The sequence below is a fragment of the Pezoporus occidentalis genome, unplaced genomic scaffold, assembly GCF_034315485.1.
Source record: "Pezoporus occidentalis ecotype Australia unplaced genomic scaffold, CSIRO_AGI_Poc_V1 ctg59, whole genome shotgun sequence".
Classification (NCBI taxonomy): Eukaryota; Metazoa; Chordata; class Aves; order Psittaciformes; family Psittacidae; genus Pezoporus; species Pezoporus occidentalis.
Genome location: NW_026915932.1, coordinates 4,559,657 through 4,582,062, shown reverse-complemented (window position 1 = coordinate 4,582,062; position 22,406 = coordinate 4,559,657). Strand labels below are relative to the sequence as shown.

The following is a 22,406-nucleotide window of genomic DNA, read 5'->3' as shown; positions in this document are numbered from 1 at the left end:
CTTCCTGTGATGTAGGCCTGACACTTCTCTTGGAATACAAACTCAATTTGTAGTGATCTTTAGTGGTCCCTGAAGCTGGCTTCCTTCCCTTATGCTCTCAATTTCAGGTGTTGTCAAGTTGTGCCAGGAAGCAATTGCAGTTGAGATGTTTGGTCTCCAGAACTGAATGTCTTAGAAACACTGGCTTTGTTCAGTTTTATTACTTGGCGTCTTCTTTTGAAAGGAAGAACTAAAGGGGAAATGGGAGGATCTATGGGGAATGCTCAAAGAAGGCAACCTTGAGAACAGATCTCTTAGCCATGAAAGATCCTGAAAAACATGCACTGCGTGGCTTTTTGGGCATACTTTGGTGTCCAGAGTCTTAAAATGCATATAAAATGCACATGCCTTGGTGGAAATAGTGGCCCAAGTTATATAGTCATTCCCGTACTTGCTCTTTGCATGCTCCATTAACTACAATTGAAGTTTTTGTAGGACTGGTGCCAAAGTGAGCCTTCTGTGAGTTGGAAAGGAAGGGGAACAAAGTAAAAGCAAAAAGCCTGCTCCCTGCCTCTGCCCATGGGCTCCTTCCCTCTGCTACAATAGAACAGCTGTGAAGAGCCCAGCACCAAAAAGCTTTCTCAAACCTGATGAGTTGCTTAATCAGATTTCCATGCTCAGTTTCAACCTCATGTAAATAAAGAATGTATAGGGGAAAAAAGGCTTGGGTGTAATTTGAACATAAACATGAAGGTCGATGTCTCTTTGGGGGAGACCATGATCATGCAAACATAAACCAGTCTCAGCATTGCATGTTCTGCCAGAAGGGATTCTCAAAGTGAGGGTTCTGAGGTGGCAGAAGAGAGGTTTTGGAAGGACTTTGTGTGAAGGAAACTCCAAGTAATTGAGAGTAGTGACTGCAGTGTATTGGTTTTCTTATTTCCCTGGCTATCTCCACATCTCTCCTCACACTGGAAGACTTCTGAGGGACAATGGTAAATGTCTGGCTTGTCCAAGAATTAATTTCAACCCAGTGGTAACAGGGCACAAAGAAAGGAAGTTATGTGAGGCAATAAAAGCAGACAAAAGAGAAAAGTGATCTAAACAGCAACATAAAGAAAATACTTGGGAATAAAAGTAATCATCAGCTTGTATAGTAGGGTGTCCAGCAGCCCCACTGAGATTGTGTATGATAAATGTATTTGCTCATTCAGTTATGTCTTGCACTACAACACTTGTAAATCACTGCTAGGATTAAATTGATTTCTTGAGTTTTAAATAGTGCAGCATAAATCTTTCACTCACACCAGGACCCAAGTTTCTCTGACTACAAGCTAGCTGCAGTTTGCCAGTTCCACTTGATTTCATTTCAGACTCATCCCCTCAAGCCAAACCACAAAATGAGCTTCCTGTCCAGTGGATAATGAAATGCAAGAGGCAATCCTTTTGTTGCTAATGGGAGGTTGCATGGAACAGAGCTGGCTCTTGCTGCAGTTGTGTTTGGGCTTGGTTAACGTTTTGCCAATTAGGCAGAGACTCCTGGTTGCTGGATATAAGTTAGATGCTCTTAGGTCTAGGTGAGGACAGTAGTTTAATACTCAGGGTAGTTTATAAAGAGGCTTGTTGAGCAGCAGCTTGATGTAACGAAAGGTGAAAAGCTTGGCTTGTTGCATTTCTCTGGGTTGCGTTTCTGAGGGTTAGCTCTGGTTGCTCTTACTTATCATGCCCTGGCTATTTGGCCTGTGAAGCCATCGGGCTATTTCTCGTTTGCTTTTGTTTCTCTCAGAGCTTATACATTAACCCCTCAAAGGGAGATTTTTTTTTTTTCTCTTCCAGTATATTTATTTGTTAAATCTTAAACTTACCAAATGCCAATGTTTTTCCCTGACTCCCCATGGCTGTATGGGTTGGGTGTGAGTGATGGATGGGGCTGGTCACAAGGTGCAAGCAGGGTTCTGCTCTTGTTGGCAGTCCGCAGAAGTTTTTGTCTTCTGCTCCCCTCCCCAAGTGGTGTCAGTGGAAGGCTTGGCAGAGCTCTGCTCTAGGAGGACTGGGGGTTTATTTGGCTAGGAAGAGGGGCTCTGGGATGTCTGTGTGTTCTTGGGTGTTTCACTCAGAGCTGGGACAGGATCCCAGAGATGTGCCCTATGCTTGATGTCTGTTATGTGCGGTCTCTGGAGTGTTTGTTCTGCTCACTGCCTGAGGAACTAGAGATCCTTTGTGGGTGAGCTCTGCCCTCCTTCAGAAAAGCCCTATGTCTGAGGCAGATGTGGGACTGGATGTTGGGACACCCACTCTGGACCACAGTAACTCATCTGCTCCGCCTGCTGCCATGTTAGCGGGCATTCCTAAGCTAACTCGGAAGCAGCAGTGAAATTGGAAATATATTTTTCTTTTTACTGGGTATGAGTATTTTTCAAGAAAAGGACTTTTTACAGTGCCCCACTCCTCCTTCACCTGCTACATCTACCTGGAAGCACAGAGTCTGTAAAACCTGGAAGAGTAATGATGACTTAAAAATAACCAGAGGTGTGGTGTGCCCTTTAGAGGAATTTAGTTGGAAAATTGAGTTATGTCTGAAGTTACTGCCCCAAGCTATCACTTTACACCTTGTTTGTGTGGTGAACGCTTCCTGGGACTGAGTTAAGGCAGGATCTGCTGCCTGGTCACAGCTGAGAAACACATGGGAAAATAAAGGCACCTGTGAAGGACTGCTGTGAGCGTGGCTGTAGGGACAGATGGATGGACAAAGGAAGGGAGGGAAGGAGCAGCTGCTGTCCTGCAGTTGTTTTTCCAAAGGAGTTCTGTAGATGTAAAGACTTGAATGCATTTCTTGCTGAGCTTGTTTATTATTTTTATTTTTGAGGAGGAATTTTAGCATTGTTTTAAGGCTTGGGTTCAGCTTTGTTCCCACTAAAGGAGTCAGATGCTGGCTGTTGACTTAACTGCTGAAGAGGTGCTGACAGTTTCAGCCTTTTCTGGAGCCATTCTTTGATTCCTCAGAATACATCAGACATTAACTACTGATTTTTTTATTATTTTTTTTTTATCCTTCCTAAACTGGAGGGCAACTGTCAGATTCAATGGCTATATTCCATTACACTGTTGCCCAGCTCAGTCTGTTCTTGCTCTGAATTTCATCTTCAAAATAAAACAGGTCTGCACATATTTGCGTAAGCCACATTACTGCTTTTACTGAGTATTTTTGTGTGCTAAGGAGCCGCATGGTTCCTGCAAAAACCCTTGTGTTTGTGCTATGAAGCCTTTGGCTGGATGGTGGGCAGTGTGGGCGAGGAAGCAGTGACAGGCAGAGGGAATCTGTGCAGCCTTTTTCCTTAACTGAGTCAGTTTGTTGGGTCTCAGTTAAGCAAGCGTTGCTTGAGTGCAGTTCACGGTATTTGCTCAGTGATCCAGTGGAATGTCTGGGATATTTTTGTTTTTCCTCCAGAGCCAAAAAGCAGTTTTTGTCTCTAAATCCGAAAGCCTCCAGCCTAAGGCAGTGTCACTGTGCCTGAGGGTCAGGACAGCCGAGCTGCTGTGGTGATGCGGTGAGACAGACACCCTGGTTGGCATGGAGCACTCCCGCTGTGCCAGGAGTTGGGTGTGTTAATTAAAGACATTGCAAATGTCTCTACAGCTAAATTTGCTTTTGCTGAAATGAAAGATGACTGACTCTGAGCTGTTGGGCAGCCTGCTGCAGGCCTGTCCTGCTCATATCCCAGCTCCACTGTGCATAGAAAAATTAAAGCTCTGAGATGCTTCAGTGAGCCCTGACCCTCCCTAGCCACTCTGCATGGGATGCCCTGAGCTTTGTGCATGCTGCCATTGTGGTAAAGCTTCTTGCGGGCTATCTGGTCTCCTGGTTGACTTTCCAAATGCTCCAGTGCATTCCTGTGTCCCCAAGGAAGCAGCTGATATCCAGGTGATCCTGCCAGGCTGTCCAGTACTTGCTATGCCTGTATTTCCTGACATAGGCCTTTCCAGTCCCATTTTCATTACCACATTTCATGAGATTTCCATGGGAGAAATCCTCTGATATCAGGAACAAAATGTCTCATCTCTGCTTGCCTCGCCTTTAAGAGAGAAGTATCTTCCCATCTTGGATCAAACATAATCAGTTGCAAGTAGACCAGATTTGAGGCTAAAAGAATATTTATTTTAAAAGACAGATTGAAAAAAGAGACAGTCACCTATTAAAAAGATTTGCATAAGATTAAGATCCTCTAGTGCATCCTCTGGTGACTGCAAATATGCAGAATAAATAGCTACTGGCTCAGGTTAAGTACTCTATTTGTTTTAATTTTTTCATTTTCTTTGTAAATTAACAAAAATCAACAAAATTATGTTGACAAAGACTCTCATTATCTCGTGGGGAAGAAATACTTGTATTAAAGTTATTTTTCCATGTGGTCCTTTGATCGTGGTCTAGAATAATGAGAGAGCCCAGAGACCTGTGTGTGTACATGTTTCTGTGCCAGAGTCCTGTGCCAAGAGAGCATCTGTCCTTGTGTAATGTAATAATTATGGATCTTTACAACTTGGATCAGCTTCTTGGAGCAATGATAGTCAGCAAAGGGCAACAAAGCTGGTGAAGGATCTGGAGAATGTCTTATGAGGAATGGCTGAGGGAACTGAGGTTGTTTAGTCTGGAGAAGAGAAGGCTCGGGGGGACCTTATAATTCTCTGCAAATACCTGAAAGAAGGTGGGAGTTGGTCTCTTCTCCCAGATAGCGAGTGATAGGACAAGAGGAAACAGCCTCAAGCTGCACCAGGGGAGGTTTAGATTGGATACTAGGAAAAATTTCTTCACGGAGAGGGTAATCAGACATTGGAACAGGCTGCCCGGGGCAGTGGTGGAATCACAGTCCCTGGGTGTTCAAAACCCATGTAGATGAGGCCTTCAGTGACATAGTTTAGGAGTGGTCTTGGCAGTCCTGGGGTAATGGTTGGACTTGATCTTAGAGGTCTTTTCCAACCTAGTTGATTCTATGATTCTGTGGACGAGGGATAAAGAACAGAGGGAGAAAAAGAAATTTGGCTGCCTAACTTCAGATGCCAAACAGACTCGTGAGTTAGGAGCATTGTGGACTTATCCATAGGGGAGTCATGCAGGAGCTGAGCTGTTCTTTATCTCAAGTAAATGGCATGAGGTCAATGATAAAGAAAAGAATCGAATATGGAAAGTAAAAAATCCCTTATTACTTCTGACAAATTGTGCTGTGCTAAAAGTGAAAATGTCTATGGCAGCAGCTATATTGGCCCCTTCAAAGTTGGTAAGCTCTTGAGCCTAGTTATTAATAGATATATTCACTCTACATTATGGACTGAAGGGGCTGAAAACAAAGTCAAAGTACTGAGATGTTTTTGTGTTTTTAGGACAGTGTGTGAAAAGTGACATTGATTAATCTTCATGTCCTTTGACATGAGACGTCGCTACATGTCAGATGGCTGTAACCATTACAAAAGGGCAAAGGCACAGCATGTTTCTGTGGAGGACAATTTTATCAGAAAATGACACTGGTGTTGGCAAGCCCTAGGGTGAAATAAGGAGCTCTTCAGAGCATCTTGGCTTTTGCTGAAGGTTTGAATGTTTGCAAGCATAGAAGTGCTGAAACCACAAGTGTATTTTATGTCATGTTGGGTGACAGTGGCTCGCCAGGGAGTGAAGGATCAGATGGAAAATGCCAGTTTGCCATAGAACAGCCAGAGAGAATGTGAATGATTTTTAACATGCACGAGAAGTTGCTGAGTTGTATCTTCCAGAAATCCATGGGAAAGATGGAACACACAAGCCAATGTACTGAAAGTGCCATAAAGAAATATATTGCTGCCCTTAAAAGAAAATATGAAATGAAATGCCTTTATTGCGTAATGCTAACAAAGTGGCATTGAGCTGGCTTTTCCATTCAGATACGGTGTCCAAAACAAGTAAAGGCTGTGACAGGTTGATAGTAATTTACACATTACAACCACCCTGTTTTGCACTGAGGGTAGAGGGGAGGGACCATGGCTGCTGGCCTCAGCATGTATAGGATGGCACTTGCTATAGGACATGCATGCTGTCACATAGAAGTTATCTTCCTGGACTGATATTTGCTGCCAAGTGACCTCTGTCTAGTGTTGGATGAAGAGGGAGCATTATTCAGCCATGGTGAGCTTTGGCTGGCGATCTGAGCTGTGTTATCACAGATGAGGCTTTTAGCCTGAGTTGTAGCCGTTGCTAGTCCTTGTCAATGACTCTGTAGTTAGAAAGGCTATATACAGCTGATTCTGTTCCGGCAGTTCTTCAGCGTGTGTTTGCACATACACACATAATAACAACATCAACAATGTCTTTCTGTGCCCTTCATATCTGGTTCTTACAAGTACAAAAGATGAAATTACATTTTTTGTATATACTTCCTGCTGGCTTCAGGCTGATGAGATACCATCAGTTTTAGTGGAAAAGACAACCAGTGGGATTTTTTGCCTCAAAATAGTTTTCTTCTCCATCTGATAATGAAAGGAATAATATGTTCTTTGATATTTGGTTGGCAAACTTGGAAATTGGAAAGGAAGATGGTTGTACTGTAATAGCTTTACTCTAATGATGTGTGTGGTCAGTGGTTTCTGGGCATTTAAATAAAGGTGGGTGTGCTGTGGGGTGTGTTAAGGTAGGAGCCAAAATGCAGGGAGCATCAGTTACAGGAATAGCCTTGTAACTGAGAGCTCAGAGAAAAGTGCCCTATAAATCCATCTTTTACCAGTACTGTCTCTGCAATTACACAAATGTTACTAATTACTAAATTGGCCAGCGTCAATGGGTTACTATGTAATGGGTAAAGTCAAGATTATAGTTAATCATGAAGAAAACATTGTTCTTAACAGGATGCTGCCTTTTTTGTGTCAAATATTAGAGGTGTCTTGTCAGCCCCTATTTCCCTATTCTGTATTTAGCAGGGGACCGTAAAGCGATGAAATGTTAGACATCTGTCATCACTAAGAACTTCACTTTTGTGAAATGCTTGTATCTCAACTAGGAAAAAAAAGGTCATTTGTTTAAAAAAAAAACAAACCCAAAATGACATTACTAGGTGTTAATGTTTTTGTGTAAGACGCAGTACAAGAGAGACTCTAAACCAAAGGTTTTTTATATTTTCTCTTTCCTGTGAACTCCTTCTTATAATGTCTAAGCATTTTATAAATATTTATGAATGTATCATCAAAGGAAAATGAAATTTATATAATGGAGTTGCAAAGTGGTGTTAAAGAAAGCAACTTTCCAATGGTTCCAACATAGTTATATTTTGACAGAACTGGGACAGTAAATCAGACCATTACATCCCATTTTGGTGAACAAGCCATAGTCCCATCTTTCTTGCTTGTTACTTTTGCCTTTGCTGCTTTTCTTCATAAAATAGAAATACCTTATTTTTAAGGAAATACTTTTTTTTTTTTTTAACTTCACATTTAGGCTGGCCACGCACAGATTGGTGGCCATCAGGGGGTTGCAGTTAGTGGCAGAGAAGGAACAGAGAAAACATTAAACTCAGTTTGCACTCCTGTGTGAACAACTAGCTTGCCTGCTCCTCAGCTGCCAGAGGTGTCCCGAGCATCACTCGGGAGTCACCCGTGCTGAGAAGCTGATGCTTTGTTTGCTGGGGGGTGAACTCGCAGCAGTGAGCTGAGCAGTGCTAACTGCCTGGGAAGACCCAGGGTAGTGCTTCCTCAGTAGGATGTAGCTGCCTTTGCTTTCCTCTCCTCTCCCATTCCTCACACTGTTATTGCAGGGCAGCTCACGTGCTGTCAACAGCTTCCTCTTACACACAAACCTGTAATGAAACAATTCCCTACATTTACTGTTGTGCACTAACAAGAGGTGCTTATTTCTGCATGCTGCGATTAATACTGGTCTTCTACGAACAGTGGCTGAGGGGACAAAATGTTGCAGTGGTGGCAGCATCTCTTCAGTGGCTGGGGCAACTGTATTTGGGCAGTGACAAAGTGCATGAGCAAAAGGCTAATTCCCTGTTCCTCAGGGTTTAAAGGCTGTGTGCAGATCTCTTTGAAGTCAGTGAACGACTTCTGTTACTGCAGTCGGCTATAAATCTAACCCCAAATGCTCATGTAATTTACAGTGTGTGTTAGTCTTTTGTTAGCTGGCTTGTGAATATGAAATGGGGGTGAGCTAAGCTTTGGAGAATATATTGAATGTGCAGATTTGCACACTGATCTTGGTATTTTCAAATCAATATGACTTTGGGTGTATGTCAAAATACCCCACAGTCTGTTGAAAACACATTCCTCTTTGGTCTTGTATGTGCTGTTTGTACGTATTTAGTTGGCCCTGTGAGCTCTGAGGTTTTCTTTTAAGTTACTCTACAGTACTTTAGGGAACTCAACTCTCATCACTAATAAAATAAAGCGAAACAGTGGTAGGTCTTGCCTTGTGAACAACTGTTCTAGCTGTTGTGTTTCCCACCGTTCAAAAAATATAAAGCTTTATAAGATATAGCGTATTCCCAGTGCAAAGAATGAATATTTATAGGCAAAGAATAACACTGCCCGTATTGAAATGTCAGTGCGATAAAACTGCTTTTTTGGCAGGCACAATTAAGCCACACAGACTTTCAATAATGTTTTGTAAGCTTTTTCTTTAATTATGCTTAATTTTGGTCTCTGAGTTTAACAAAACCTATGAAGCTTGCAGCAAAATACTTTTATTATAAAAAATTTTGTTTTATGGAATACAAATCCTGTATTCCATGTGGATATGATTTTTTTAAATGTGTTTAAATATGGAAATTTCTTTTTTGCTGTTGCATTTATTAAAGCATATACAAAATAAAAATAGCTGATACCATATGCTTAATACAGAATTTTGAAGAAATTAGTTTGGAAAGTGCATGTGACTATTCCTTTTTTTTTATCCAAGCACCTTCAGTAAAATGCACATGAAGTTATAAGACATCAAGCCAGAAGCATGAGATTCCGTCTCAAGCAGTTACTGCTGCAAGAGACAAATAAGGAGCAATTTTGCTTACACATAGTTGCTCTTAAATGCATCATTCTGATAACAGCAATATCTGCATAATTGTATTTATGTGGCATTGATCTCTCTTTTCTACAGAAAATCTGTTTTTCCAGATAAAATATTCTTCCATTCAGCTGTAAGTGGGAGAAAGCCTCTTTAGCAGCTGCACAGATTCATGGGAATGTTTCTGCACAGGCTTGATACAGAATTTTGATATGGACTTCTGAGTGAATTTGATTTTTGGTGAACAAAATAAAGTAAGAGCACTAAAACCACGTTGCTTTACTGTGCAGGTTAGATAACAGGGTATTTGCTCAAAACAGTTAGACAGAAAACCCCAGAGATGATATGATTAAACTAAGGTAAATTTATTAACAGATTTTTCTAACAGCGTATTTTCTTAAATTGATGTAATAATATCTCAGCCCTGCTCAAATATAGAGTTTTGAACAGCTTTGAGCTATCCCTGTCTTAATATTTAAGTAGAAACAGCAGAAGAGCTGGATAAACAAGATCATTTTGGAAAAAAACATTCAAACAGTTTAAAATCCTCTGCCATGGCCATGCTTTTCTGGCCCCCCGCAGCCTTGCATTATCAAACTGAGAATGTCTCAGTCTCCCTGGTATTAATGTTTGAAATAAGATACAAATAAATCATCTGAATAAAGTAGAAAGAAAAAAAAAGTGGTTGGTATTGCAGCTGCCTGGGGCCTGCTCCACTGGCCCTTAGACTCCTAATACGAGCTTAGAGGTGCAGTTATGGGCTCTAAAGCTGGGCTTTGCCTGGGAGAGAGTGAAATCCCTTGGAACTCAAGAGACTGAACGTTATTAGTATCCAGGCTTGAAAGATGAAGTCAGCATCTGGAAAAGAAAGTATCTGCAAAGCAGTTTGAAAACTGTTTTCTGGAAGATGATGGAGGAAACTGGGGAGGTTGCTGGGGTGGTGGGATAAGGTGGTGCTTTCTTCCAGATAAAGTTCAGTTCCCTGGGCTAGCAGGAAGTAATGCTGGAGTCTGCTGTCTGTGTTTCACTTGTCTTTGCTCTTCTTTGCAGGTTACATATTTGGGTAAGGTTTCCACAACAGGGATGCAATTTTTGTCAGGCTGCACAGAGAAACCGGTCATTGAATTATGGAAGAAGCACACGCTTGCTAGGGAGGATATTTACCCAGCTAATGCCCTTCTGGAAATTCGCCCTTTCCAAGTCTGGCTGCATCATCTGGACCTCAAAGGTGAGGCAACAGTCCACATGGATACCTTTCAGGTAGCACGTATAGCCTACTGCACTGCTGACCACAACATCAGCCCAAACATCTTTGCTTGGGTCTATCGGGAGATCAACGATGACTTGTCCTACCAGATGGACTGCCATGCTGTAGAGTGTGAGAGCAAGCTGGAGGCTAAGAAGCTGGCCCATGCCATGATGGAGGCCTTTAAGAAAACTTTTCACAGCATGAAAAGCGATGGTCGGATCCACAGGAACAGCTCGTCAGAGGAAGTGTCTCATGAATTTGAGTCTGATGATGGCTGACTGAACTCAATCATGGTTCAGCAAAGGCAGAAATGGCCCAGGGAATGAGAGCTGATAGATGAATAAGTAACAATTGAAACTGGGGAAGGAAAGGACTGCCAAACAGTTCTCTGACCAGCTTTTTAAATCGAAAGAGCAATTCAGTACCTACAGATACGCATCATTAAAGTAATCACATTGAAATCTGCTGCTGTTGTAAAAGTGAGGAAAAAAAAGCTCCCTCCCCCATTTCTCTCACCCACCCATCACTGTCCCTTTCTCATCTCTGTAGTTCAGGTGCATACCATGAAGTGGAGTCATTCCTGTTTGTTTTATAAGGCTGGTCAGGCAATTTTATTAGTTGCTCCCCTGGCATTACAAGCTGGGGTCTGATGCTGATGCACAAGAGCAAGTAGACCTGGAAAGCCCTAATGGCTCCTGAAGAATCTTTCTCCATGATGCATCACAAAAATTCTTTGACCGTACGTAAGCTAAAACAGCCATACATAGCCTTTTAGACTAATGATCTGGCATTCTGCATTTAATTCACATTTCACAGATAAAAGTCAATGCTTTTATGTACTCATTATACCATATGCTATCCTTTATTTTATTCATTGTACCTATTTTCTTAATATACCTGCTGCCACATCTTTCACCCAACACCAGTAGTTGCAGTTTCAGACTATATACTGCAGGATACCAAAAAGGGGTGGGCAAAAATACTCCATGGCGTATAGGGGTGCAGCGAGCAAGCACCATTATCTGTTCATTTTCCAACCCTGCTATGTTCTGCAGGATGGGGGACCACCGGTAGGAGCTGAGAGACGCTTGGGTCTGTCAGTGTTTGAACTTTGACTTCTCATCAACCTCAGGTCTGAAGTGATACGAGCACAGTAGACTCAACTCCATGTTACTGGTCTCTGCATTGCTGGTTGAGTGGCCCTGGTGGAATGGAGCTGGTAATGCTTCGCTGCACATACAGGGCTGTGTTACTGTAGAGATCAAAAGAAATGGTCCCTTAGGGCTCATGTTTGAACATCAGTTCTGGTTGAGAAGCTCATGTTAAGACTCCCGTATCTTTCCTTGTTTGCAGATATACAGTCATGTCTTTCTTAAATGCAGATGTTTAATAAAACTCAAATAAAAGGAAAAACTTGTTTCACTTGATATTTTTAAGGCCAAGAGCAGATCAATAGTTTGCAGGTAATGCTGCTCCTTTGTATGATTTTGTTTGTAATTATGGTAATGTTAGGGGCACTAGGACACCTTACAGAAGCCTTAAGAAGAAGCTAATCAAAGCAGATAGGTCTATGTTTGTGTTTTTGTGGGTCTGTAGGTTTGTATGTGAGAGTGTATGTGTGAGTCCATGTTAAAGCATGTAGATTGAGCATGAAAACGTTGAAGGCCCACACATCTTGGAAAATATGCTTGTTGCTTTACAATGTATGTAAACGGTTCTCCAGCATAAATACATTCATACTTTAATAAAAAAGAAAATGTCCTGAGTTAAAGTTTGAGATTTTTAAACTGTCTTTCCAATGCAAGCTCTGTGGTTTTGGGTTTTGTGCATGGGTTCTGTGTTCATTTCATTTAGTGGAATGAAAATGTTACTTTATTCCATTTAGTCTGACATCAGTCTCCATGAGAATTACCTTTAAAATTTTTAAAATTATTTTCTTTTAAATATTTAAGGAAATTATTACTGTGAGATTATTTTTTTTAAAAAAAACTTGGCTGTGTGTGGACATGATTTATAATTTCTATTTTATAGGAGGTGGCAGAGATGCCACCCCATGCACATGCCTGGCCAGCTGCAATGAGCTCTGCTGAGTAGGAGCAGTATCTTGTCCTGCTTACAAGAATGGCAGAGTGGCTCAGGTGCAGCATTAGATGGTGGGATGGGGAATGAAACACCAGGCCAACATCTTTCAGAACTGCTTCTCACTGAGTCTTTGGATGACCCAGTGTTTGTAAATATGGCTCTAAAAATGTTTTAGTTTTTCTTCCCACAATGCTCATTTGGAAGTGGAGGGTCATCTATGGGCTTATATGCTGGTCAGAAAAAAAAACAACAAACCAGAGTCCTGCCATGTATGTATCTGTCTTTTTGACCTAAGGCAAAATCAGGCAAAACCTCCAACTTCTGCTCAGACCTGTAATCATGTGTTGCTTCACTTGCTCGAATGCTTTGCCACCAAAGCTGCTGTGAAACAGCGTGTGAAATTCCTGTATCAACTCAGCCAGATGTTCCTGCTGACGATAGAGAGTTTGACCCTGTCCCAGCTCTTAACTGAGGGCTGGCCAACTGTGGGAATGGGAGAAGGAAGATAGCAGCAGTGGAGATGCCTCCTGCCTGCCCTACAGAGGACTACGGTGGATGATTTGGGTTTGGGATTTCTACTTCTGCAGCAAATATGTAGATGTGTGGGGTGTGTTCTTGCCATGGGGGTGGGTGTGATCCTTCTGACTGACACAGCCTGCCCTCTCACCAAGCACCAAGTTCCAGCCAGAGCACAACTGGACAGAAATGTTGGTATTTCATTTTTAACCATGTTCTTTCCTCTAACATGCTGGGATCTACTGAAAATATCCTATCCCCCTAAGTCTCCTGAAGGTGTGAGTGATGCATAGAACACCTTTGTTGGGGGTTTAGTTGTTATTTATGTTTGTTTAAGGACAGTGGAAATTTCTGTGAGTAGTGCTGGCTTTATTTGGAAGCAACACAGAGAAAGCATAAACAGAAATGCAAAGTTTTGCTCCAGTGTGCTTTTACTCTATATCCTGAAATGGTGACTTGCTGCTCCCCTTGTCATGTCTGTGACTGGCAGCATCTGTGCTGTGGCAGTTCTCCCTGCTGTAGCCCATAGCCACATGGCATTACCCAAAACAGGAATAATCTGGGAGTGTGATTTTTAAGCTGCTTTTTCTGCCGGTCATTGTCTACGGTGATGCTCCATCTTGGGGCATGATGTCATGTTTTAACGTAAGCAGTACCACGGTGCCCTTGCTCAGTGATGGGGATGCAGGTTACACAGCTGTGTTTTTGGACTGTTGTATTTCATGGCTTGGTGTCAGAGAAATCAATGCTTTTGGGAGCACAGGGCTTACCTGTTTGCTAGTTGCCTGTGTGCGTTTGGAAATCTGTTCCTAGGTGCTGATTAGCACTCTGAAGAGACTGTTATGCAAGGTTGCTGCTATGTGTGTGCAGCCCTTGCTGACCTTGCACTGATTTACAGTGGGTTGGGGAGTTCTTGCAAAGATATCTTAATATTGTGGCATCTGCAATAATTCCTCATCATTTGGAGGATATGGATTACATGGGAATTTTAAATGATAAAAATAAAATACAGAGGAAAAAATTCTAGTCTTTGTGATTAGAAAATCAGACCCTTTGAAACATGAACTAGTTATTTTCTAAGGGTTCCAACATGCAAGGGAATGTGAACTTCAGTTTGTCTTATAAAACATGAGATTTGAAAAATAATCAGTATCATGAGTTTGAATCCTTAGATAATTTGGAGTTCAGGCCAAATCCTTGTGCAGTATCAATACCAAATGTGTGATGCCATTTGCATGAGGAAGAAAATCTTTTAAATCGAGAGCATATCAGTTATCACTGATTATCAGTTGCCAAAAAATACCAGAATGAGATATCAAGTTAAACTTTTCCTTCAATTAATCTCTTGGAAAAGAAAAATCATAAAGTTTCCATCAGAAGTCACTTCCAGTTGGCTGAAAACTTTCCTTTTCAACTACAAAGAGACCAGTTTTGGATCTCACTGCATCCCGCTGTGGCTTGATGAGTTCTTTTGGCATCAGCCAGGAAAACACGTAAGGGATTTATTTCCCTCTTCTGTTTATAGGGGAGAGTGAAAAAAGGGTAAAATATCCAAGTGTGCTATTATAACTGCAGAAAAAAATATAGAATAGGTCATTGCACCTCAACATCAGTGTGCAACCTCACTGGTGTTTTGAAAAGGCAATTTTCATATTTTTTCTAGAAACCTTAAGAAAAAAGCAAGTGTTATTCTGTATAGAGGAAGTGTGTTCAGTTTTCAAGCTCTGAAGTCTAAATGTCTTCTGCTCACACCAAGTCTTCCATGGAGCTGTGAGCGAATGATTGTAGCTCAGAAGCAGTTGTGTTATGGGGACAACACCACACCACATTGGCAAGCACAGGTTTAGCACATTGCTCAGCACATTGCTTAGATGCGTATGGTGTTATTTTGCCTGTGGGGAAAGAGAAAAGCAGAGAGTAATGTCTTTCATGTTTTAAATAAAAAGGCCCCTAAGAACAGCTTAATTTTTTGTTGCTGTTGCTTGCTTAAAAAAAAAACACCCAAAGCACAGCCAAACAAAAATGTCTCTGCAGCTGGTTCCACTTCCTAACTTTCCAGTAGTGAGTGGCTTCATTTTTACACAAAAAAGCAGTTGGATTTGCCAGCGAATTGCATTTAATTTTCCTAAAACCTGCAAATAAATGGCATGCGATTGAGAAGATAGAGAGGCAACCCTGTATTAGTCTCTTATAAGACTTGACATACATACGTTATTTGTGGAAGCCTTTAGACTTCAATATCCTTATATTCATAGTGAATTTTGTTTGAATTGTAAGGTTCTGTGTGTGTCTGTATACACGTATGTATGCATATATATGCATACGCTTGTACACACACATCTTGAAATGTGATGCTTGATAATAAGTATTTTCTGTATGATGGACATCTGTAATGGTAGGTGTATGTGTGAAGGCAATCTTGCATGTTACTGTTGAGATAAATGATGTACTTCTGAAAAAGTTTTTTCTTTCATGGGAAGCAAATTAACTTGACTATCTACCTACAAAATTTGATATACTATATGCATTACCTACCATTTACCACCAGAGCTGGCCCACTCCATGCCCAATTAGCTTCTCTAAGAATGATGTATGAATTGGCTTATTTTTCCCTGTGGCAGTGAATCATTAATTTGTTTATAATTGGGAAGTGATAACTTAATTGTATGGTTGTTATCCTGTAGACTGGAGCGTACAGTCTGCCAAGAGTTTACAATAAGAGAATATATCCTTGTATGAAAATAGAGACGTTCATTCTACCTTTTTTTTCCAACATAATTTTGAACAGATACAGGGTGTTTTTTTTAAAGTTCCTGTTTTGTTAAAGTCCCTTAAAATGCTTCATTCGTTTCATTGTACAACTGATCATCATTGGCTGCTTTTGCCTTTTGTCCCAAGGCTTTTTTATCTCCATGACAGAGCTACCCTGGCTCTGGGGCCAGGCTGGAGGAAAGCTGGGGGTTGTCCCCGCCCATCCCACCCCAGCAGGGCAGGTGAGCCAGATGTTTGTGTCCCTGTCACTGCAGCCACAGGGAGTCTGTGTGCTGTGCCAGGGGCACGGTGCTTGCAGGGGGCTGGGCTGTGACAGAGGAGTTGCTGGGTAGGTGCAGGAGGCTGTGAGAAAGTTGGGTTGAATTTTTATAGCTAAGTTGCACAGGTTAATCTGTGTTAATTTCTTGTGCTATGACAATTTCTTCAGTTGGGATTGAAATTAATTTTGATCAGGGCTGTTAAAGCAGATGCAATGAAAATAGTTGCGTGTTGGAGAGATGTTATCCTGTCTTCAGCAGTGCCTTCCCTGGAAAAGATTGTGAAATATGTTGGAAGCACAGACATGATGCATGTGCTAATCATGTGCTACAAATGGGGTGAAAGCTGCAGGCTGTTAAAGCTGTGTGGAGGGGTGGAAGGGCACAGCAAGGCAAGTATTGTGTGTATGGGATGATGGAAATGGCTAGGCTGAGATTTTTTCTGAGAATGAACTGGATATGTGAAAACCTGGGAGTTAATTGTTCTCCAAAGGGCTTCTGCAAGCTGTTCAGTGAAAGTTCAGTGAAGACTGAAGAGTGAGGATAGGCTGTTGGAGAGCTTTCTGTCAGGATAGTTGCATGATAGGAAAGTCTTCAAAGGAATGAATAAATATGATGTTCTCAGCTTCCATGGTGGTGACAGGGTTTGGGATTCTCTGGTATGGCCAGTGCCTGGAGGTAGTTGGGTTTGTGTGGGCTGGGCTCCTGCCCAGTGCCAGGACTTCATGGGATATATGCAGCAGCATCAAGTTGCTGTGTTCTGGTGGGGCGTGCTCATGGCACAGTGATTGGTGGGCTTCTCATGTGGCACTGTGTCTGTTCTCCTTTTCCATCGGTTGGTTGATTTCAAATAGTTACATACCTGATTTACCCTACTGAAAGAGTGAGGAGCTTCAAATCCTGTATCACAGCAAGAGGTATAAGTTGCAGCAAACACTATTCAGAAAAACTGGAAGTGATAAAGTGGGTTTCTAGTGCACAGCTGAAGAAGCGTTAAAGATACTTGAAGTAACTGCCTATCTACTGAGCATGTAAGATATTCCTAATGCTCTACTAACAGCCTAAGGAGACAAAGTCTAAGCCTGATACAGGAACATTTTGCAATAGGTCATGTAGGCAGCATGCATGATTTCCAATTACTGCTAGAAAAATATGAGGGGGTATCTGGTGGAGTCTTTGGTTTTCTTAATGTCTGTGGTGGAAGGTGTATGGGAAAAGGCTGTTGATGTTCTCTCATCAGCAGAAAACTGCTCACATTAATACAGTGACTTCTTTGTGTGCTTACATGGACAAGGTAAAAACACCTATTGAAATATGCCATTAACAGTAGCTCAGCTCTGATGGCAAAGGAGGGCCTTTTAATTACTGAACGTGTAGTACAGAATCCACCCATCCTGCACCTGCTATGCAGAATGGAGCATCTCCTTTCCCGACTTCCACCATCAGAATAGGAAGATAGTACTAGATAACTTACATCTATTATGCTTAGATCTGCATTTTGAGTTACATTCTCTGTTGTTTTCCTGTAAATTGTGTTGCTCTTGGAAAGAGAGGAAACATTATAATCCTATGAATAATGCATAATGCGCATGGTATGTTTTTCTGTGGGCAGTATAGATTTTCTGAGAATAATGGGCAGGAGTGGATTTCATTCTTGGAAAATGAGTTAATTTTTCAAAGTTAATATGGGTCATGTGCATGTGAAAAGTAATTTATTGCTATTTCAAATTAACTACCTTGTATAGTAGAAATAGTTTTAGACATAATAATTATATAATTAATTAATTATACAATTAATCAAAGTTTTCTTGCACAGTTGTGTTAAATTGTTGTGACTGAGTGCTTATGCCATGCTGGCGCTTCCCGATTCAGTCTCATCTTTAATGGATTCCAGATCTGGTGGTCTCGAGTAACAACAGCTTTTACAGATCCCAAGGCAATAATGAAATACACAGTGCAACTTCAAAGTTGCAAAGGAAACATGAACTTAAATGATATAGTCAACTGTGGGATATTTTTATATCCATAAAAGATGTCAGACTTATCCCAGTGCTGAAACAGGTGAAATCTGAAACTGCATTTGACTAATAGGTCATGCCTCACATCTATCGAACTCTCCTAAAAGGTTTGGGACCTGATGATCTCTGGGGTTTCCATCTGGATTTCTTTGTGTTTTTATTTTCAAGTCAACTCTGGCCACCCAAATAAAAGGCATTTATGTTTCCCTTCTCTGTTTCTGATAGTCTTTGCTATTCAGTAGAGAAGGAATGGCACAGGACAAGCTGGAACCAGGCCTACTGTGAAAGGAGCTCTGTGATACTTGCACCCATTCGTCTGCTGTGGCTTATCTGTCCTGCTTTGCCTGTCTTTGGTGTCCCCAGGAGGGGGTCACTGTCACTTCCAATGAACTCTCCTCTGCTCCCCGGGGCATCACAGTGTCTTCTGCAGGTAGCATGCTCTGATAAAATCTGTGTGACCTGTCAGAAAAATACATCTTTTTCTACCAGTGTTGTGGAAGTGTTTATACAGTAATGTGTTAGGCTGTGCTGAGCAGACAGGGAAAGGCCACAGTCTCTTTTCTGCAGCTTGCAGAAGGATGACCAGCAATAATCGCCCAGCATTTACTAATTGACTTATTACAGGTCTCCTCCGCTGGTGTGCATGAAGTAGGGGAGCCACGTTTGTACCGCTTTAGGTCATTAAACTTTTGATGTCAGGATGATGGCATGGGACAGGACTGGTGGTTCTGTTGTTGCATGTGTCTCTGAGACAGCAGCCATAGGCATGAGGGAATGCAGATGGGGCCAGGGCAACCCTGGCATCGCTGGCTGTGGGGAGCTCTCGCAGGTTGGCTGAACCACAGGCCACGGTGCCGGCAGGCTGACCATGCTTCACGTGTTCGCGCTGAGCTTTCCTAAGGCAGCATGGTCTCCTGCAGCCGGTCGCTGCATTCCCTGTGCCTTACTGACAGAAATCCTAATTCATGCCGTTAGAAACATTAAGAACAAAGAGTTTCAGCATGGTTCACATTTTGTCCGTGTGCTGCAGTGGGTCTCAGCTAATTCATCAGCAGTGGTTTGTTCTGCTTGAAATCCTGGAGAATGGCTCGTCTCCCGAGGTATTTCTTCTGACTTAATTGCAAGTTATAGTGAAATATGAGGTTCATTGTGTCTGCTGGAACACTGGAGATTGTTTTGTTGGCACGTTTTTCATGACCTCGTGTCAGCAGCATAACTAGGCTATGAGATAATTTGTATGCTTTAGATGAGCAGCTGCATGCATCTTAGCCCGAGATGTAAATGTGATCAGTCCAGTGGAGTTAATTAGGTAAAACAGAGAATTAACTCTAATCTTGTGGATTAAGTCAGACCATGCAAGATGTATGTAACTTTTGCATAGTGAAAAGCAAAATGATCTGAACTGGTATATGCCAAGATTTAATAAAGATGAGAGAAACAATAGCTGCAAATGTGGAAAAAAAAATTATACAACCATTTAACAGCTGAAAAAGGAGAAAGTGTTTTACCCTTATTTCCCTGTGATGCTTTGGTTCTGCAATGGCTTTCCACTCATTTCCTAATTAAACAGTTTTGAGGTTGTAAGGAAGGAGGGACACTCTGCAAGCCCTATTCCTTGTGCTGTTGCAAGGTTTACGTGGTTATCACAGGGTTTTTTTTTTGAAGCCATTAAATTTACTAACATTTTTTTTAGCAACAGGTACGATGGTTAACCAGTTTAGGAAAACCAGGGATAGACTTGTAATGGTGCCTGGTAATCCTTAAACTGCCTCTCCTGTGGAAAGGAGGTGGGAGAGGCCAGCTCCTCATTCACCTGTCAGAGACAACGCTATAGGAGGTGGCTCCACCATCAAAACTAAGCCAAATGTAAGCATAAAAAAGTAGTTTTGAGACTTGTGGAAAGACCTTATCTTGGTGCCTACTGCACAGAGCATGGTACTCGTATGTACCTCCTTATGTTAATAGCATGTGTCGACACAAGGTACCGGGCGTTGTAAACCCCAGTCCCTTGCCTGACGGTTTCTGGGATGCATACTGTGGCACATGACCTAAAAGGAAAAGGAAGGCAGTCATTGCATTAACATGTTGTTACTTACTTGGAAAATTACATGGGATTGTTACCTCATGAACATTTTAAACCAAATTAGGATTGCAAGGTTTTGTCCAGCACAGTAATAAATGAACATGTGGTTGCAAGATTTTGTCCAACGCAGTAATAAATGAACACATGGTAACAGAGAGCATATCTCAGGAGAAAACCAGCAGAAATTAAAGGCTTCATTCCTCAAAATCTCACTGCCCCATTCTCATTTGTTGCTACCTGATTCTAAATTCAGGGAGTTCCACAGTGAAGTGCCAGGACAGAAAATCTCATGATGTAAGCAAAAGAAAATGAGTTTAATGAGTTCTGTGTGTTCTATATCCCATAATTTTATCTGTAAGCTCTCAGACTTCTAGAAATCGCTCTGAAATTGGCAGCCCAGACTTAATATCTTCTACCATTTTGCCATCACATGCAATTTTAGTTCTCAAGTGACTCCAATTTTAAACTCCCAGTGATTTAAACAGCTGCATTGTGCAAAGGCTGGAGTGAGGACATGCTTTTGTAATCAAGCAGTCCAACTCTAAATTTTATGGTTACTGTGCCATTCAAACTATGCCCCATTACACAGAAGTGCATTCCTTTGATTTTACCAAAGAGACCATAAATATAACAAAAAACATAGTTGGAAAATATGATTTCATGCCTGGATTTTTCAGCTACTACAAAGAATAAATGAAGTGGTCTCTGAAAGGGGCATATCTCTGCAGTGAATTATGTTTGTAGTATTTGTATGGCTAGCAGAGCTCATCATTAAGCTTACAAAAAAATATATCCCTGTTACAACATTCAGAGAAACAGGGAACTCGGTTTTCCAATCAAAAGAACAAGAATGTAACGTTCTATTTCAGTAGTTTAATAAGGTGGGGGCTCAGGGCACAGGGGGAGGAGGTCATTACACTTAATATAAAAATGTAAAAGATGTTCCATAAATGCATAAATAAATTTAAGCATCAGCAGTCATATGCTTGGCAAACCATAAGACTTACTTGCCTCAAAATTTCTTATCATATCCTTTCCCTTTCCCTCAAAGTGACGTAATGTTTTCATCTCTGAAAACCTGGCTTCAAGAAGGATTTGGCTCTGAAATTGAAATCTGCTTTTGATTCAACATTAGATCCTTGCAGACAGTACTTCTCAGTCCCATTTGTTTGATCACTGCAGCCTTTCTTTAGAAAAAGTCACAGTGTGCGGTGTCAGCCGTGACTGGAAGTATATAGCCTGCATAGCCTGTGTTGGTAATACTAAAGCTTAACCAGATTATATCATTAGTTCACCACCAACATGAAATAACTGAAAAATGAAAAAAATTCAAAAATACTACCTGGCATTACTGAAGCAAAAGTTAAACCAGCATGCACAGGTAAAATAATTGAGAATTTAATGTGGGTGATTAAGTTAAATACACAATAAAATTTTATAGTAAACATTTAAAATGCTCCTAAAAATATAAAGGCCTATTTGCTCAACATTTTATGGAAAGCTACTTATTACAAACAGATCTATGGGGTAATTTTGTACTGTGAGTTCTTATGTAAAATATTGACTTACATGAAAGCTGAAGCGCAAGTGATTTCAGCTGCTTTTCAAATAGATCCACTGGGGCAAAGGGCAAGCTTCAAGCCAGCTTTAAAAATATAATTGCTCTCTAGCAAACCTCACATCAAGTATTTTTCCTTGCCAATGTTGGTGAATCTTTCTTTTTTTTTTTTTTTCTTTTTTAAATGACCAAAAATAGATACTATTTTCTCTCCTTGCTCTTCTGTTCTCACCTTCACCTTTCTTGGTGCTTCCCTGGTTGCTAGACCTGGTTGCCCAAGCATGTTCCAGCAGCGTTTGCAGCAGCCAGAGGCAAAAAAGTACTGAGCTGGCTCCTGCCCTTGTCCCACGAATACTGCTGTCCTTGGGGCCGTCAGCAATCAGTAATCCTCCCTCCTGCTGCTGCAATGTCTTGCCTAAGGCAGGTTCGATGCCATCAGTGACAAAGAGGAGATGATGAAGAGATAAGCCCTGGCTGAGGTTTAGATCAGATGGACCGGTGGGACTGCAGATGGACAGGGTTAAAGGCTGCTTGCAGCCGTCACTGCTTCCTTCCTAAAACGTCTTTGGATGGGCTGGTGACAGTGCCAGTGTCAAAGGACTTTTGCTAAGGAGGTCAGAAGAAAGGTTTAATCAGGCTAGTCCTAATTCTGATTTTCAGTGCTTGGGTTGATAGTCCATGGGCCCCAACGAAAGCGTGTGCATAAAAAGCACTGGGTTTAGGGTGTTCTAAGAGATAAGGAAAAAACAATAATGCTGGGCTGCAGATTAAAGGCTGCCTTTAGCAATGTTGAGATAGTGGTGGCAGTTTGCGAAGTTGTTGTTAGGAATTCTTGTCTGGAAGTAGCGCAGAGGCGCCTGGCACAGGCAGGATAAT

At 41.5% G+C, this 22,406-nt stretch overlaps 1 protein-coding gene across 3 annotated transcripts in view; it reads left to right on the top strand.

Moving 5' to 3' along the window:
• PID1 (phosphotyrosine interaction domain containing 1) overlaps positions 1 to 12,015 on the top strand; it is an 88,181-nt gene extending 76,166 nt beyond the window's left edge. For all 3 annotated transcript variants that reach the window (XM_062638949.1, XM_062638951.1, XM_062638950.1), the window contains exon 3: positions 10,046 to 12,015. In XM_062638949.1, the coding sequence (XP_062494933.1) occupies positions 10,046 to 10,522 (477 nt within the window). In that variant the 3' untranslated portion in view covers positions 10,523 to 12,015. The remainder of the gene's footprint in view (positions 1 to 10,045) is intronic.
• The last annotated feature ends 10,391 nt before the right edge of the window (positions 12,016 to 22,406 follow it).